Source organism: Rousettus aegyptiacus, unplaced genomic scaffold (genome assembly GCF_014176215.1).
Source record: "Rousettus aegyptiacus isolate mRouAeg1 unplaced genomic scaffold, mRouAeg1.p scaffold_m13_p_13, whole genome shotgun sequence".
Taxonomy (NCBI): Eukaryota; Metazoa; Chordata; class Mammalia; order Chiroptera; family Pteropodidae; genus Rousettus; species Rousettus aegyptiacus.
In genome coordinates, this window is record NW_023416288.1 from 43,119,846 (window position 1) to 43,139,274 (window position 19,429).

General features: G+C 41.8%; 1 protein-coding gene across 10 annotated transcripts in view; it reads right to left on the bottom strand.

Moving 5' to 3' along the window:
- Window positions 1-19,429, bottom strand: part of IMMP2L (inner mitochondrial membrane peptidase subunit 2) — a 631,779-nt gene that overhangs the window by 558,477 nt on the left and 53,873 nt on the right. Inside the window, exon 6 of one of the 10 annotated variants that reach the window (XM_036231123.1) lies at window positions 1,754-18,448. The exons of the other annotated variants lie outside the window; for them this stretch is intronic. Within the exon in view, the coding sequence (XP_036087016.1) occupies window positions 18,391-18,448 (58 nt within the window). The 3' untranslated portion in view covers window positions 1,754-18,390. Of the gene's footprint in view, window positions 1-1,753; window positions 18,449-19,429 lie in introns of those variants that run through there. 10 annotated transcript variants of the gene reach the window in all.

Below are 19,429 nucleotides of genomic sequence, written 5' to 3' on the forward strand. Positions count from 1 at the left end.
TGACAGACTTTGAAATTTGCAAAAAAAAATTTTTTTAAAAAACACATCGGTGGGTAACCTGTTTAGTGCATCATTCCAGGTTATCTGATTCTGTAAGAGCTTAAATCTTATATCTGTCAGCTATTTTAAACTCTCTAAATGGTAAAGAAATAATAGAAATGGTTCTTTTCTGTAGAAAGGCAAATAAATTCTGTCCAGTGGGAAAGAAATCAACGAAGACCACGGTCCATCAGATGGACCAGTGTTGCATCGGCTGCACATCTGCCATTCCTGATCGTCTACACAGGAATGCTTTCTTAATGCTTCTCTGAACAAACTAACATCCTAGTGGCTCCCTCATTAATTAATGAACAGATTAAAAAATTCTTGATACCTGTTCTTTTTATATTTGAGTAAGAGTCATGATTTTTGTAAAGTAATCTTTAACAGAGTCAAAACTAGTTTAGAAAATGACATTCATTTTCTACACTTTCTTAAAATTTCCACTAAATAAATCATAAATCACTCCTAATTACTCAAGCTAAAATAAAGCATGCTTCAGTGAATCCTAAACACCATCATTATGTGATGTACTTGTATTGTTCATAGGCCACTGAGAAAGAGCTGCCAACTAAGCTGTAACGCAATGCTTTTCTTTATCGTTTAGGATTTTCTGTATTTTTCTTATCGTACCTCTGTCAGATATTCCTGCGTTCATGCCTTCGTGTATATACGATTTATCTTTCAACGGCCAAATCACAGGATTTGGCAATGCACGGACATTGAGAGCTACATTAAAACCACCGCCTGGCCAACAGGGAGTTTAAGAAGCTATCGATTTAAAGATGCGACCTGATTTCAGATATGTCAAATATGAAAAAAAAAAATGCACAACTGATAAACCATAAAAAAAAAAAACAAGCAGAAATCTATAACACAATCATAAGGGGCAAATCACTCGCAACCAGAAACTATCACTAGATGGTCATCATTTGCTTAACTATTGGAGCTAGTACAGTCGATAGAGACTGCTAGAAATGCATGGATCTTAAAACCGAGCGCCAAAATCTCAGTGAAGCCAAATAATCCTGTAGAGTTAAGGATAAAAGGCGGGTCCTTGACTGAACCAAGGTTATTCGACCCCCTGTTGACTGCGTGTGTGGCGGCGGCCACCGTCTGCCGTAGCACGAAGAAGCCGGGGAAAAGGAAAACAGCGAGGAAGACCCAGCACCACGTCCTTCCCAAGGAAATGATCGCCTTCCCCAAGACGTGCCGCGGACATCGCATCCCCATTTCCAATCCAGTGTTAGTCACCAGCCTGTGATTAACTGCTGCTATCACAGCAACGATCTCAGCCAACGGGTCAGGAGGCTGTTTACTCCAAGGCCCCGTTTCTCCACGTCGTTATCAGCACCTTGACGGTAAAGGAGACAAAGTTCTCTCCAGAACACTCAGGTACCGTTTTCCAAATTAGAAACCTAGCCCTCCGGATACTTACAGTGAAGCTGCCTAGACTTCCTGCTAGATTTTACTTCTTAATTTTTGGCCTCTCACAGCACGGTAAACAAGCTTCATCTGCCTCTCTCTTCCTCGGGACTGCCTGGAACACGGCGGTGTCACAAATGCTGGTGAACTTCACCGTGAACGTCCTCTCCCAACGGCCTTGATCTGACAGTCCACCTATGAGGCAGGTACGGCGACCATCGCTATTCCCACTTCATACGTGAAGAAACTTGGGTTTAGAGAGTTTAGAACTTTGCCCAGAGTCACACAGGGACCGTGGATCCGGCACATCATGACAATCTCAGACGTAAAGGCCGTCGTCTGCGAGCTTTCCTCCCCTCGCGTGACAAACGGCACTTGTCCCGAGGCTCTGGCCTGCTCAGTTACAGGCGCCGCAGCCGCGGTAAGTTACCCATCATCAACGAGGCGAGTCCCCACCTGCTCGCCCTTGCGCGTGAGCACGGATATTGCGCAATTCGGTCCGGCACAGACTACGGGAAAGACACGATATTGACCGTCAGGTGCCCAGGTTCCAGTGGGGCCAGGACACTTCATGTTCCTGTGCCTCGCATTCGGCGTTCGCAGAAGGCGAAATGCAGATAAGCCAAGGTCGCTTCCTCATTGAGAACCTGTGATTCTAATCCTATCAGTGATATCGATCGAGGCCTCCTGCTGAAGTTTCCTTCTTCGTGTTTAGTTTTCCAGAATGTGTTGAACAAAGAGGAGATTGTAGAAACCTCGCTGTGACATGCTACGGAGGGGCGAAAACGGAGCATGACTAGGCAGAAACGTAACTGTACCTGGGCCACGGCGCCTGACCGAGGACACCGGCCGCACTCACCAGAACTGCTGGAGGCCGTGAGGGCAGCGAGGACCACGCGGGCATGGCCCCCACAGCCACTCCGCTTGGACACGATGCCGCCGCATTTTACCAGCTTATAACACACTTTTTCTCGTAGATGGCAAAACTACACTTTTCTCATTACCAATGCCCTAGTTCTGGCCACAGTTAAAGTCTCCAAATGTCACTGATTTGTCCCTGAAAGCAAACACATAAAATTCTCTCACATACGAAAAATGTTTACGTCTTTTAGTTGTTTCAAGAAATAGCATAAGTCATGGAGTTTCTAACTAGAACCATACTACCTAGATATTTTTGTCTAAAAGAATTAAGTTATATTTCCCATTTTTTCCCTCTTTTGCAGCTTTCGGCACACTTTATCTGCCTTAGTCTCCAAGACGTAAATTATCTTTTTCAATAAGTGAATACATAAAATTTGTATTTTTGACTATTTGGTAAGCATTAAGCTTTATATGAGCAAATGTTGCTTGTATGAGAACATGTTCTTTGTATGAGTAGATTTCTATTAAAATGTAAATTATTTCCACTTTATCTGTTGAGCCTTTTAATAAAAGCTGTTTCAAAACCATCAAAAATCTTTGATCAATTTTTACAGGAAATTACAATTACCATCAGTAATATTCACAATCTACTTTCTATTTGAACAAAGGAGAAACCTGGCACAGCACCACCCTGTACAAGAACAGAAAACTTATGATAAGGACCCCCAAAAAGTTCCCCATCTCTCCTCCTTTACCTCTCTGCTCTACTTCCTCTCAAACAATTCTTTTCTCAAAAGTTGCCTACAAGAGCAAATGTTCTTGACTCTCCGATCCCTCTGCTCTTTCCATCACTTTCCTTGAGACAGTTGCCAGAGCTTGGGATATAAAAGGGAACTCAAACTCAAGACGTTTGAATTTCAATGAGTAAACCAAACAGAACCTACTTACAAAGACCTGGGCACATACATTGAGTGTTTAAGAAAATTTTAACTGTTATGCACTAAATCTTATTAGTTAAGGGATATTTCTTCTACAAATACAACTAAACGTATTGACATTCAAGAGTTTTAGTGCAAATTCCAAAACCTAAAAGAAATTAGAGGAAGCCAGTTAGAAATGAGTAGCAAGTTTAAAGCCAATTAACATTTCGGAAAGTCAAAAAGAGGAGTGACGTACTGCACTTTTTTGGTTTGTGGGGGACGTTTTAAAAAATTGGTTGCCTTCTCTTTTTTGTTTCCAACAGTAAAAGAAAAAAAAAATTAACTAGGAGGATGAAATGAAAACAGTCATTTGCAAATTTTGCAATACAGCAAATTCCTGTCTATATCCTTCTTTGATATTTATTTTTAAAATTAGTTCCCAATTTATTTTTGCAATCACAACAGTCAGGTAGTATGGTCACCTAAAGCCAAACAGTGTTCCATAATTCTAGCGCAGCTCAGGTTCATTGTATTCTTCTCATCATAAAAGGTATTAATGGCCAATACAGAAGATGTGGAATATACCGAACAGCAGACAAAAGGAAAAAGAATTACCCCAAAACCGTGATCCGAGGAAGTCATTACTTCCTATTTCCATTATTTCATATTGCTTCATAAATCGCTACTCTCATTCTTTCCAAGCCAACTTTATGCTTGTTCATTTGGTTCTGTACACTTTTTATTTTTTTATTATTTAATGTAACAACAAAAGCTCTTCACGTTGCCTTAAACCGTCCACAGTCTTTAAGACGGCATTCCATGGAGCAGAATTTCACCATTCGTATTTTGCCTTAGTGCTGAGTATTTATTTGTAATTTCTTCTATAATCATTATAAATAATTCTGCATGAAAATATTGAGCATGAAGTTTTTCCAGTATTTCAAATACTTTACTTAGAATATATCCCTCAAAATTGACCATATTTTTCAAAAATAATCAAAATTAAAGGCCACATGACGCCTGGAATTTGTAACAAAATAATATAGGGTAGGGAATTAGATTTGAGTTACAAATGAAACAAGATTGCATATATTTAAAGTTTTCCAGATTAATATGTTCAAACAAAAATAAAATGCAGACAGAATCCTGGAAAATAAAGTTTTATATATATTTATGTTTACGTGACTCAAAGGCATACTTGAAATCATTAGAAGCAAACGAATCACGCTCCATCATGTATGTTACCCTTCTGCTTTTTCTCTCTCTCACATAGGCCTTCGTCTGGAGAAGCAGTAAGTACATCTAAACGTACACCACCACCTAACAGAAAGTGTTCTATGAGCATTAGCTGTGACAACTAATTCTTCCTTGATCCACGCTCTAAGGCAATCCGGCCCCAATCATTGGATGCGGACCCTCCCTTTCCCATCAAATGTATGCTCGGAGTACAGGAACACACAGCCGACCGTTTAACTCTCCAAATTACCTGTTGTCGAAAAGTCAGTAAGAGCTGTCACTCCTGCTACACCTGGTTCTCTGCCCCCGCCCCTTCTGCCCCAGTCGGCAGTGCACGTTACATCTTCAGGAGTTTTGTTTTCTTTCAGCTCATTTTTGATGCCTTTGCTGCCAGACAAGACTCTCACGTTCGCCAGTCGCCCACCGGGCTGCTCCTCGCTCCACCCCACGCCCCAGTCAGGCTTTGAGAAGAAAGTTACCGAACCCCTCCTCAGCTGGAGGAACTCCCCTTCACAGTGATCTTTGTCCCACGGTGTGTATGCTTGGTGTCATTTAATGGCAGGAAGTAAGAGATGGTGTTTGAACCCAGACATTGCCCAAAAATGACCTGAAAAGTCATCACATTTAGAGCCTTTTCAGGAAAAAGGTAAGAAGTTTGGGAAAGAACCGAAGAAAAGAAACCCTTGATCTTTGCAACCTATAAGCCTTCTTTCTAAGCAAGAAATTAACAAACAAAAAAAAAACTTTATAAAAAATGTGCTTACTTAACTTTGCAGAACATGTCTCAGCTGCAATACTATGATATTATAATGAATAAAAAGCGATTATCGCTACTATATAAAATGGCTTTGAGATACATTTAAATGTACTATGTTTATGTATTTATATAAGCACTTACTTACCAATACATCAGAAATATCTAGATCTCAAGAAAGGCCAACTTATAAATGAGAGTACAAGCTATGAGTTAAGATCAATAGCCACAGAGTTCATTATCATAGAATGAGACTGACGGGCTGTCACTGTCTGGCAGAGGGGCCAAGGGCACAGCTCGCGGGTGAAGAGGCCCCGGTCTGAATCCTCACGCCGGCATTTCATCGAGTGACCTCGGGCAACTCACCTAACCTCTGTGTGTGTCTGTTTCTTCCTAATGTAATAACCGTTCTCATCTCGCCCAGATAGTGGGAAGATAAAATGAATATATGCGGAATAATTCTCAGCACACAGTAAGGCCTCGGAAACTTTTAGTTCTATAATTTTCAGTTGTATATATAACCCAAAACTATATTCAATTTTATAAAAAAATAGTATTCATTTTAAAGGGAATATTTTGTTGCAATTACAGTTTGGGGTTTTTTTTCTCCTGCTTATAGGAGTCACACTGCTCCTACTCAAGCACAATGCAGTTGATTTCAGAGGATACATTTTCAATGTTGAGTGTTGTTCACACACAGAAAATATGCTGGATCCTGGGTTCATGTCTGGACTTGCTCGGAATTACAGAGATAAAAATATTAATTACCACTTTAAATAGATGATTGGCTATTATTTTCCTTTTGAGAAAAGGGTGGACCATTCTCACCATACACAAAAATATTCTTGTTGACAATTTACTCATTGCCATGTGTGACCTGTAGTTTTCTTTAAAATCAAGCAATTACATATGAAACAAACCCTTGTGAGACAGAGGCGAAAATCCTGCCTCAGCATATTTAATACTTCTTAAAGGTCTCCTCCCAGGAGTGACGCCCCCCCGGTTAATATTCACCCTCCTCAAAGCATCAGTGACTGTACCACCTAAGGGAAGCCCGTCGCCAGCTCAGCCACATGAGATCAATAATGAGATTGGGCTGGGTGAAGAAATATGTCGCATTACAAGGAACGAATATCTCATCCAACTGAAATATGCCAGAAGAATCAAGAGCCCAGGAGACAACCGATTGTAAAAATATTAAGAAATAGTTAACAGTAAAAGCCATTCTTTCTCACCCCAAGGAGGGTTTACTAACTGCCAGAGTTACTCTCTACTTACATTAGTGTTCCCTCAGGGGACCTACTGTGTTCCTGTAAAAGTCAGTCACGCTGCACCACTTAACCAGGATGTTTCTCTACATTAGTTTCCAAGTATAGAAAGTGCATCTGTAAATAAAGGATACATCACTCGTTGTTAACAGATGTTATCAACCCTTGCCGCTCAGGAACTGAAAATCCACACAGGGATTCACTTACAGAGAAGCCAAGGAATCTGCTCGTTACCCTAGCAATGAGTACCAGACAAACATGGCATGTTTGCCCATTTATTATGAGTACAGGACTGCCGGCAAGCCATACTATCCACACCTGATGCCTCATTTCTTCCAGTAACCATCAGGAAGCCAAAAATTTCACCATTAAAATAACTTTAGGTCATGGCCATGCCTCCCCGAACATGCCCGATCTCGTCTGATCTCGGAAGCTAAGCGGGGTTGGTCCTGATTAGCACTCGGATGGGAGACCACCTACCAGGTGCTGTAGGCGGAGAAAATAATAACTTTAGGTCTTCAAGGCTTGCAGAGAAGAAAATATAGAAAGGAATTCTAGAGTTAACAATAGTAATCTAGGACTTATATGCCACATAAACAAATAGAATCAGAGTCTAAAACAGGAAAACGGTATGCAAATTGTGTTGAAAAGAACTGAGAGCGATATGGAAAATGCAGGAGAAGAAACAGGTGGAGAGGGAGTGTGGGATCTTAGCGAGGAGCACTGCAAAAAGAGCAGAGAGAAATATTCAACAAATATTTCACAAAGAGACCTAAAAAAAAAAAATTCTAATTGCACATAGATGGTAGGCAAACGGAAGAGGCTCGAGATGATGGTGAAGTCTCTGACTTTGCCCTGACTACATATGGTGATGGCAAAAACCCAAATAAAAGCCGGAGGAAGAGAACAAGTCTGGAACGGGAGAGAAGGCTGGGCTGGGCTGGAAAAAAATCCACAAAACAGCATCATACAGATATATCCAGGAGACGGCTAAAATACAGAGGCATGATGCTTGGGAAGGAAGTCAAAGGCAGTGGGCAAAGGGAAAAGAACACAGGGCCAAGAAAACCACCAGAAAAACAGAGTTCAAAGGACAAGAAAGAGGAATACACAACAAGGGATGAGAAAGTTTCGAGGAGGAAGTACTTATGGTGTCTGATTCTGCTGAGAAATCAGAAAGCATTCGAATTACGGCTCATTATCATAGCACCAGACTGGCGGACTGTCACCGATTAGGAATGGGAATGTTTGGGAAACTTTTTCAAAAAATTTCTGTAGAGTACCAAAAATGGAAGTTGATTTCAGTAAACTGAGAGAATAAATGAATTAAGAAACTGAAGAGAATTCACAGATTACTTACTCTTCCTAAAAGCTTGAAAATGAAGAGAAGATGCCGGTTTGGCTCTAAACCCTAACGCTTCTAAGAAGTGCAAGTCTCTGTCACTACTAGGTAGATGAGGAGAGAACACAGAAGAAATTAAAAAGGACTCTCGAGTCCTTAAATCTGACTCAAGGGCAGAGACGTGAGGATCCACTGACCTCAGCTACGCGGCTCAGTGCAGTAGCCCAGAGCCTCGTGGTCCAAACTGAAATGTGCTCTGGGAAACCCACTGATTTTCAAGACTTGGCACTTTGAGATTTAGTATTTCGTAAAATGTAAAATACTTCACTAATATTTTTAATATCAATTACATGTGCAAATAAGATTTTAGATATATCGAGTTAAATAAAACATATTATTAAACTTAATTTCCCTTGTTTCTTTTTACTTTGCTAATGTGTCCGCTAGACAACTTAACATTACCTATCGAGCTCCCATTATATTTCTGCTAGACAGCGCCGATCTGGAGAATGAACACATACGGGACTCAGAAAGGTCCTTTCAGAGCCAGTCCTTCCATGTCACGTTGGAGTGACATTTACAAAGAGGCCACCCAGGACAACTTCAGGATGATAGAGTTTAAGAAACTAAGGTCCTAACTGATTGGGCGACTTATTGCGGTCATCTGCCTAGTTAGGAGCAAAGCCCAGATTAGAACCCACTCATGGGTTTACCTATGAGTAAGTTCCACCTCTTGAAATGTCAGTAAAAACTTAAAAGTTTGAATAAAAAAAAAAGGTAATAGCGGCATGACTGTTGCAACACTCGATAAAATGACTTGCTTACAGCAAAAATTATAACCTCCAAACATATTACAGTCATGACCTCAATAAACATAGAGTGTCCTATGTTCACAAGCCAACCTCTAATTTTTTAAGGTATGTCGACCCATGATTTGTTTTGCTTTTGTTGTACTTTGGTAATACATACACTCCGAACTTAATTCAACCTAATTCATCCATTAAAGTACATACTACCTCTTTTTAAAAAGTTGTAAGAAAAAGTTCAAAGAATTAACATCTCAACTTTCACGTAACTAGCCATCACTTGAGAGTAGGAATTCACTAAGACATCACGGCACTCTTAGTACAATACTCTGGGGAAATTAGAGCTTAAAGTATGGCTACGGCATATGATGCTGTACCATATTCCAAATTCTGGCAGAATTTAAATCCTACATTGCCCAATGGAACCTTCAAAGCTCATCCAACCACTGTGTTGCAGGTCACAGTGTCAGATCGCCAATAATTAACACCAATCACAATCTCTGGCTGTAATTTCTTTGATACTCCAAATTCCTGTAAATCTATTTGTATTTCCCCTGAAAGAAAGGGCATGTTCAAGAAAGGAAGTAAGGGAGGAAGAAAAGAAACATTTTCTTTTCATGCTAATTTTCCACGTGAAATTGAAAGATAAACTGATCACCTTAAACTGTCCATAGCACTTAATTTTGTGAGACGGTTTAATAAGCTAATAACTGCCAAAATCATAATTTTGCTCCAAAATAGTGCTAAAAATGAAAGATCATTTGATTAGACAGCATGTGTTATTTCATTCTGTATACCTACCCTATATTTACTTTAACACATGAAACAAGATGGCACTATGGAGAACAGAAATGAAGAATACCAGCCTCTTCTTCCTGAGTATCGGCTGCTGCCCCGACGCATCACGCGAGAAAACGCTGATGCGAAGCTGACGGAGGTACACATGCGCAGGGCGACTGAGTCCCAAAAAGAAGCTGTCCACTTCGATCGGCGCGTTCCCATTTCTTGGCCGTGCTGCCTGTGCCCCCCCTGGGCTGCGGTACGCCAGCCTGTCCACGGCCGCTGGGACGTCCCAGAAGGGCAGAGCCGGGCGCCGTTTCAAGCTAAGCTGCAGCACACACTTCCCGTGTTTGCCCCTTTCGGCTGATTACATCTAGAGGCACCACTGTCATCGTCTCGGGAAAGCACAACCCAGGGTCCCTGCTCCCTCACCGCTGGCGGGGTGAACCACAGCATGGGCGTCTGCGCCAACCGCTGCAGACTAAAAGTGACTTAGGGTTGACGGGGAGGAAATTACCTAAGTGTCTTGGGTAGATTCGATACCAATCTTCTATAAAATATTTACCACAGCAACATTCTGATGGCCTTCCAATTTGGTACAAAGCCTATAATTTGGTATAAAGGATTTGTTATATCCTTAACACTCGAAGCATCGCTGAGAGATGAAAATCACAAAATTCAATGACAGTCTTCAATTTTTCACTGCCAATGAAAACCTGGCCCGTTTAGGACTTTGCTGGTACAGGCGAGCACGTGACTTGGACATCACGCTCACACGAGGTTAAGATGTGACACTTGGTTCGAGATCGACAAGCCTATTCACCACTTCTTCCACACGACTGTTCACTGCTGCCCCAACCTGTCACACACGCCATCTCTCAGACTCCTGCTTTGTCTTGGGGCAGGTATGTACCAACCCGCCATCAAGATCGAGTCTCAAATTCACACCTGTTTTCTGCTCAACCCCTCTGTCTCCCTTTAGTAAGCCATTAGTCTCCATATCACATCAATAGCTGCTCGTGTGGCTTTGCAAACTCGCCACCCGCCATGTGTCTCTGCCCCACACCGATCACACGATACACATGGGTAGAAACGCGATCTGCCATTTCCGCTGGGCCATCTGACGTTTGCCGCCAACGGCACGCTAGTAAAGCGGATGCCTTAATTTTCGATTAGTCGTAGAGCCCCAATGCGTGGTGCTTGCCAACCTGCATGACATAAACCCCCCCCCCTACCCTGGCTGACGCCAACATGACGCAGCCAAACGCAGGGCCGGGAAGAAACGTGCCACCCGAGAGCCAGTCCAAGCCGCTGGCCGCGCCGGCTCAGTTGCCGATTCATCAAACAGCACGTTGCCCTCAAATGTGGCCACCGGCCCCGCTTCTCATCAGCTGCAATGATGTCTGCTTTCCACTGTGTCTTATTCAAAACCCGTCCAATAATACGCTAAGTTCCATGAGGAAAGATGCTCTGCCTGTCCATACTGACTGCTATATCACAGCGGCTAGTTCTGTACCCAGGGGAAGCATTTGGAAAATATTTGCCAAATGAATAAATTGTCACTGTTTTTAAGTATAATGAAATGTTGTATAAGGATCATAAAATAAATTTAACCTACACATGTGGAAAATAAAATAATCTGAGAGAAAAAAAAGAACTGTCAAGTTAAAGGGCATCTTACAAATTAGTGTAATCCCTTCGTTCAAGATATATATTTATATGTATATATTATATATAATAAAATAATCAGAGAGAAAAAGAACTGTCAAGTTACAGGGTATCTTACAAATGATCTAGTGCAATCCCTTCATTAAATGTGTGTGTGTGTATACGCGCATGTGTGCCCATACCCACAGAAGTTAATTGACAAGTTAATTGACACATGGTCCCTTGGTGCCCGAGTGAGCCTGGAGTCCAGGTCTCCAGGCATCTGGTCCAAATCTTTTCTGATGAGCTATTTGAGGCTGCCCCCTGGGTTCCTCCCTGGCGAGAAGCGGCTAGAGTTTTGAAAAGCAGACTCTTTCATTAGTTTTCCACATTAACATACGATGCAGAGCTACATTTGATATAATAACTGATAAGAGGAAAGTCAAGCTAATTATGAGAATATCAGTGACAAAAGAAAGACTATAATTACAAGGGACACATCAGATGACCTTTTCTCAACACAGCGTCATAGGAGCAGAGATTAAAGCAAATTCCATATTCATACTGTCTTTAAATTTGGGATCGCCTATGAACTTAATTACCTTTGCTACTGTCTCCTCTATATCTAATCATCAGTGCAGAGGTCATGTAAAGTTAGATCTTATGTTGAGCCCAGAAATGATTACCAAGATCTTTCCACAATTCAAATGTGTAAGATATAACACTATAAAAATGGCCAAGAATTACTATCTTTAAGACATTTTAACAATGACACATATACAAATTATTAGGTTAGAGAGAAGACAAATCTTTCTTTTGACGATATTTGGGATTTTTTTACCTATATATTTTTAACAAGACCTGAGTTGGGATGTGCTTATAGAAATCATAATATCTTATACTGAATTTCTATGAATGGTTCAATTATGATGATAGCTCTAAATGTGTTTCTATTATAAAATAGATGAGTAAATTTAAAAAACTAACCAATAACAAAAATTATAACAGAAACTCCGGCATTTTAACAAATTAGAAGATAGCTACACTCCTGAGAAAATCTTTTTCTCTACTTCATTGTTGGTTATCATTTAAAAACCCACATACAATAAATTCACTAAACAGTCATACCACCTTGAAGATAACTAAAAATATCACTCCCTCCATTTCTACAGCAAAGATACTGCAATAGGTTAAGTTCATTAGCCGACATTCCCCTAACATCGAAGGTGGTTTTGATTTTTTTTTCAGTATGATCTTATTACTGCCTAATTATCCATATTGCTTTTCTTCCTTTTTGTTAAACTCAGATCCCCTAAGCAGTTTAACCTCTCATTTAAAATAATTCAATATAGCCCCCTCTTTCACTGATAATCGGTCTCCCTCTTTATTAACTAATTTTCTCCCTTGATTTATTACAAATCTTTTTTGCCAAATTTGCATCCATTCTGCTGATATATTCTTTACCTTCTTTCAACTCAATTAACACTCTGTCACTGATACTAAAGCTCCCCTATTCCTTCTTCAAGTTCTTATTGCTCTTTAAAGATCTTCTAGCAGAATAATGAATTTTTAATAAACCTGGAATATTTTAATGATTCTTATTTGAGTCTACAGTGAAATTTATCTGAGACCTACTACTCATACTGAAATGTTCTCTACTGGATTGTCACGATACCCTGTGGTAGCTTTCCAACCACGCAAGTACACAAATCTTACCAATGTGGCCTGTGAGCTCCCAAAACACACTAAGCCATATGAAAGTTATCATATCCACAGCCAGAAAAGACTGAGCCAGGTTCTCCGTCGGTGATTTCGGCGTGTGTACTGTTTTTAATAAAGTGATACCTACACTTGTGCCTTCGGTAAATATTAATGTGACCTCTGGATGTGAGTAAACCTGTCGCTAGTTTATGCAAGGAGTAACCTTTCATAATACCAGTCACTGAGGCTTCTCATTAACGGAAATAAACAATTATTTAAAAAAAAAAAAATTTCTGTTCCCTTCTTGAAAAGAGATGTTTTCCTGCACTCCGAAGCACTGATGAAGGTCGGTGACTGTCACTTTAAGCCCATTCCATTTCTTATCAGCCACAGACACATGTCCCAGCAACCGACACCTACGCGCACCGAAAACAGTGACTTTTTAAACATTTTTTGTAAAAGAAGAAAAATGGGAGGGTAGCTACTGACCTTGGATCAAATAAGGTTATGTTAAGTCGGTCTGGAGGCTTCCCCTACATGTCCGGGACCTAAACTGTGAAACAGAATACGGAATCCAGCACCGTTTTGTAGAAGAACGAGTGAACAGAGGGTGGACGGGTGGGAAAAGCATCTTAAGTTGACAAAAGAGACGGAGATAAGCAGAACGAGACTAACCGCCACTCCCAAAATCCCAACCCCAAGAATAAAGCACAGAGTAAAGCAATGCGAGATTTCTACAGCTTTCCTATTTTGAATAATTTCAAAGAAATAGAAAAGGATTTTCCTCTTATCTTCCTATAAAACATCTGACTACCTGACAACTCTTAATTTTGCATTTTCACTAATTTCAAGACTTAATCTTAATAAGCATATATTCATGTGATGCCTTTGACCAAAAAAAAAGGCCTGGTTTCGACGTCTCCTTATCAAATTTCTGTTTATTGTACCATCATGGCTACTTTAAAAAATTCCAAATCAGTTTTGACTCCAGCTACCCAAGTATGCAACATATTTTTCTGGTATCCTGAGGGATTCTTATTTCCGGCTCCCTAAATAGTCCCTCTTTATCCCTAAAACAATTTGCATGCAGTTGTGTCCATGGAAGAGACCTCAGAGATCAACTAGTCTCCATCTCTTATTTTGCAAATGCTAAAACTGACCCAAAGAGTATGTAAGATCATCTGGCCAGTCAGCCAGCCCACTTGTAAGTGACGCAGCTGAAAGCGGCTAGATTCCTCAAGGACTCAGCAAGCAGACGCCTACAGATTTGTGCAAAAGGAAATAATTTTTAGTCGTGCACGTAAATAAAATCAGTGTTTTTCAAATGCTTAATAAGAATCTTTTGTAAAAGTGTTTTTATGCACCTTCGAGTAGTATTAGAACTGTCTGCATTTTCTAATCAGCTAATATGAATTTCCATTGCTACTCCAACAAATTAAAACAAATGTTAAGGGTTTAAAATCATAACCTATATATTATCTCACCGTTCTCTAGGACGGAAGTCGGGCAGATTCAGCTGGGTGCTCTACTTAGGGTCTCAGAAGGCCAAAATCAAGGTGTCAGCTGGTCCTGGCCCTCCTTTGCAGTCTTGGGGCGAATCCATGTCCAGGCTCATCAGGTCGTCGGCAAAATTCAAGTTCCGTGTGGCTGCAGGACCGAGGTCCTCACGTCTTCGCTGGCCTTTGGTCAGGGGTCACCTTCGCTTCTCGAGGCAGCCTGCTTTCCTCAGCTCTGGGCCCCGCGTCTTCCAACCAGCAACGGCGCCCTTCCGGCTGCAGCCCCTCGCCGGCGCGTGCGCCTCTGCTTTTAAAGACTCCCGTGATGACATCGGGCCCACCTGGAGAACCCAGGCACCATCTCCATCTTCGGGTCAATGAAAGGTCAACCATCACAACCTTAATTACATCTGTAAAGTCCCTTCAGCGATGCAGGGAAACTTATTCCTCAGTGTAACAGATGGTCATATTCATTGTCCCGGGGAGCAGGGCACAGAATCATCTTGGGGTCCCAGATTCTGCCTACTACGCTTAGCACCAACTTTATTTAAGGAAATGTGACTTTTTTTTTGAACAGATCACATCATGCAGACTTCACCACTTAACCACAGTCACCCTAACATCTTGAACCCATTTCTGGGAACGGCTCAGCTTGGCCCTGCTGACGTCCAGCGCCCACCCCTGTACCAGGCACCAGGCCAGCTTCACTGGAATGTGACCAGTGCCCGTCACACACACACCTGAGCTCAGAAAGGCCCCACACCTGGGGCTTAACAGTCTGCAGCTGCCCTCCTGCAAGCCTCAACCTTTAGGTTGGCTTTGTAAGTGAAGTCTGGTGGCACAATGGAGCGTTGCTGGCGGTTGTCGGAAAAGTACTTCTCTTTCTACCGTGAAGAACTGTTCCAACAGGCACAAAATTCTAGGTTAGAATTTCTTCCTTTAGCACTTTAACGATGCCATTCACTTGTTGTCTGTGTCTCACTGGCTGAAAAGCCAGCTCTATTTTTGATTTTAGGTAACACACCTCTTTCCTTTTAAGGTTTTCCTCTTTTTCTTTGGCATTTGATGGTTTCACTACCGTGGGCCCCGCAAATATGTGTGGGTTTTTTTTATTATTATTATTATTATTTTTCTATCCTGATAGCGTTTGTAGTGCTTCTGCAATCTGTAGGTTGTCCTTCGTGAGTTCTGGAAAATTCTTTATCTATTCAGACATTGCTCCTCCATGCTCTTTACGCCCATCCTCTCCTCCTCTTCTGTGACTCCAATTACATGGCGGCCGGGCTTGCTCTGCGCCCCGTGTGTGTGTGCTCCAGTCTAGATAGTCTGAGTGACCTGTTTCCCAGCTCATTAAGCCTCTCTACAGCTGCGTCTAATTTGCTATTAAAGTGATCTACTAAGTTTTTTCACTTGTTTTTATTTCTAGAAATTTTTCGATTCTTTTTATTGAATCTGATTCTCTGATGAAATTATCCATCTTTTCAATTTTTTTCATGTTTATTATAATTATTTTATAGCCCATGTCCAATAATTCTAATAGCTAGTCACTATGAGATTGTTTCTGTTATTTATTGTCTTAATTTTGTTTTTATCTTGGTATACATGGTAATTTTTTACTGATTGCCAGGTATTGTAATCAATACCTGCATGATATCTTTTGCTTCTGGCGATGACAGACAGTTCAAAGCAGATGACCTTAAAAATAGGACTTAATTTATCAGAAGCTACATCTCGGTTTTTGTAAGTTCTGCTCTCTATCCAGTTTCCCTAACCCCTGAGATGTAGCCCTTCACGGGTCCCAATTAAACACTTCAAATGCGTTACCGCGGTCCGGGCACTACCTCCTTGAATTCTAGTTTGTGACTCCATTGTCCCGTCAAACTGCCAAAACTTCTGCTCGGCATGTCGCCATCTTAGCCACCAGGGCCTAGCTGCTCAGCCTCGTGGCCTGAGCTGCTTACAAAGTGACAGGTAACCTAACGTCGAAAGTGGCGGTGAATACTGGGCTCTCCTCAATGTGTTTCTCTCCCTCTGGGAACTCTGCCCTTGGTAGACCTGCAACACCTTTGGGTTTTTTTTTTTTTTTTTTAAACACAGCTTTCTCATTTTCCTCAGTATGGACCTCAATTTGAAATAAAGTAGTCTGCAAGTGGAAATCAGATATTGATTGACCCGGGCGGCCTACCTTTATGCATGCATCTATGTATTACTGGTTCTAAAAGCATTGAAGATTGGTTAACATACCTATGGAATAGTTTATTTTTCTGTGTGATATTTCTTGCTTGAAACCTGTTTGCTTCTCTAAAATTTTCATAATTTCTCCATTAGAATTATATTTAAACTTATATTCAAAATGCTTTTCCCCAACAGCTCAATCTGACTCCTCGCATATGATATAAATTATGTATTGAGGAGCTCCTTTACAAATGCTGTCTTGCATGGTTTTTTTTTTAATAAAAGTAACTGTGCTCAGAGACTGAATTTTTCACGTAAAAACACAAACAGTTGCAAACGTAAGTACCCACTATTTCATAGAGTGCCGCCCATAACTCGGTTCTCTAGCGACTTCTAGTTACCTCTCAACGAACATGAGGCTCACGGGACGGGTCGAGCAGAAGCTACAGTGTCTCCTATACGGCTGTATCACCATAAAATCTCAACATCCACAACTGAACTTTGCAATCACTGAAGCACTTTGGGGCTTGTGTCTGAACTTAAAAAATGTTTAATTGCCTAACTAAGTGTATAAAAACTGTGAAAAAGGTTTATTTTACTCAAGAAGGCAAATTGCCATTAAAGACCACCAATTATCTCATTTTCTTTTAAAGTACCATTTGTAAATATACTTAGTGGGGAATGCAAATGACTAGGGGTAATTCAAAATGCCAAAAACTAAGCCTCTCATCGGAATACACAGCAACCTGGATGTCGCTCTTCAACATTTTTACAATTAATTTTAAAAAAGAAAAAAGAAAGAAAATCCAGGTAGTTCATCCTGCATATAGTCCCTTTTTTTTGAAACTCATGGTCTTTCTAAAGTTGTGTTCCTGAAATGTACAATATTAACCTTGAACACAGAAAAAAGTATTTGGCTATAAACCAAAATAAAAATTAGGAATGAATGCAGATAGAATAGATAAGAATACACAATTACATTGTCCCAGGTCAACAGATAACTGGCTTTTACTACAATTATGGGTCATTTATTAGTCCGTTATTATCGCTGCTCTGCCATTTGTTTCAAAACATGAATTTTGTTTTTTAGCAGGCTCTGATTACTCTCCCCCGGCGGGTCAAAGGACCTTAAAGATTTATAAGCACTCAAGACACAAAGGAACCGGAACCTCTAATTCTTTTTCAAAGGCTCTATTCTATTTCGCCGACATCCCTGGCTCAAGTCTTCACAGCTCTTTGCTCACGTTCACGGCGCAGGGCGCAGCTGTCACGGCGGCCACCCGGCAGAAAGGGGCAATTAGTTTAGCGTGTCCCCAGCCTGCTGCTGGCACTGCACGCACCCTACACGCTCGCTGTGAGGTGTTATCGCTATTCACGACGTGTGCATTTCAGGAACTAGTTTCAGGAACTTCCCTACAGGAATGGGGACGGTGTCGCAGACGTAGGGATGCTAGGCCCTGCACGACTCCTTCACTGAGAACGATTAGCTGTCCTCGGCCCAGCCATCACCGCGATGTACAGAGGATCCCCGTGTGACGGTGAGGGGCACAGGAGCTGGCGTGAGGCACGTCACACCTTCACTCTGCCACTCGCTGGCTGTGTGGCCTTGAGGGGTCCTTGAACCTCTCTACACCTGTGTTCTCGTCTACAAAACAGGAATAACGATAGCATTTACTTTATTGGGTTCTTTAAAAATAAAAATAATGAAAATGAACACAAAACTCTCAGCCCGAGGACTAGGAAATAACGAGCAGTTGATCTCCGCGGAGGTGGCATGTCTTTGTATGTCTGGATCGGAGCGCCCGACACTCCCCAGCGCCGAGTGCGCGCTCATTTCTGGGGCTCTGCGTTCGCTTCGCAGCAAACACCTCAGTGCTGATCCCCCTCGGGGGCTGGTGTCTCACCTTAGTCCACCTGAGACGCGCTCCGGGAAGAAAGGTCTAGACAGAGTTGTCCGACAGAGATGGAATGCATGTCACGTGTGTGATTCTGAATTTTCTACCAGCCACATCAGGAAGGAAAAAAAAAAAACACAGGTGGAATTCACTTTAATAACATATTTTATTTGACTGAATATATCCAAAATGTCGTCATTTTAACAGATGGCAGAGACCGCATTTTCAGTGCTGGATGGTCACATACGCCCACCATATCGGATGGACACGGGTTAGAGGCAAACGCACCTGGATTCACATTCTGGCTCTGCTGTTGACGGGCCATCTACTTGCCAAATCTCAGTTGCATTACGTTAAAAATAACTCTCCCCAGAGAGTGCTGTGAGAATTAAATAAAAATGGCATAGCGAAGCACGCGGCACAAAGCCGATTCTCAGTGGCGCTTACTGAGAATTCCCTCACCCTACCCGTCTTCTCCGGAACTTTCTATAGCACTGGCTCGACAGTGTGACCTGTGAAGCCGCCTTCATTCCTCCGAGACATGCCATGGCCTTCCACCACCTGCACAGCCCCCCTTCCTTGCTTGCCAGCGGCTACAAACATGCCCGTGTGGACGTGTGGAAGCCGTGGGCCCGCTAAGGCATGGACCGAGTACGTGGTCCCCAGAAACCAGGGAGACCTGTGCCTGCAAACGTCCTTCTCCTCTGGCCCCATGTCACCCACGGCCCCAGCTGTCACCACGGCCACAGCTTCCTCGGCAACTGCCATCGACGGCAATGCCTCTCCATTTGATGGCAGACTGACCTTGAAAATTAAAAAAAGTGAAGATTATTGGGCAAAAAGAACTGGCCAGGATCTTTCAAACAGGTCAATGTGGGGGAGGAAAAAAAATGACCAAGGAACTGGCTGCAAAAAGAACACTGGGAAAAGGGGCAAAACTCGAATAAACTCAGATTAGTTACTAGTTCTGTATTTATGTCGACTTCCTGGTTTCGGTAATTGTACTACGGTTGTGTAAAACGTAATATTAGCAGGTAGAAGGTGCATAAATTCTGAGGATCCAATGAATAACATGGTGACTGCG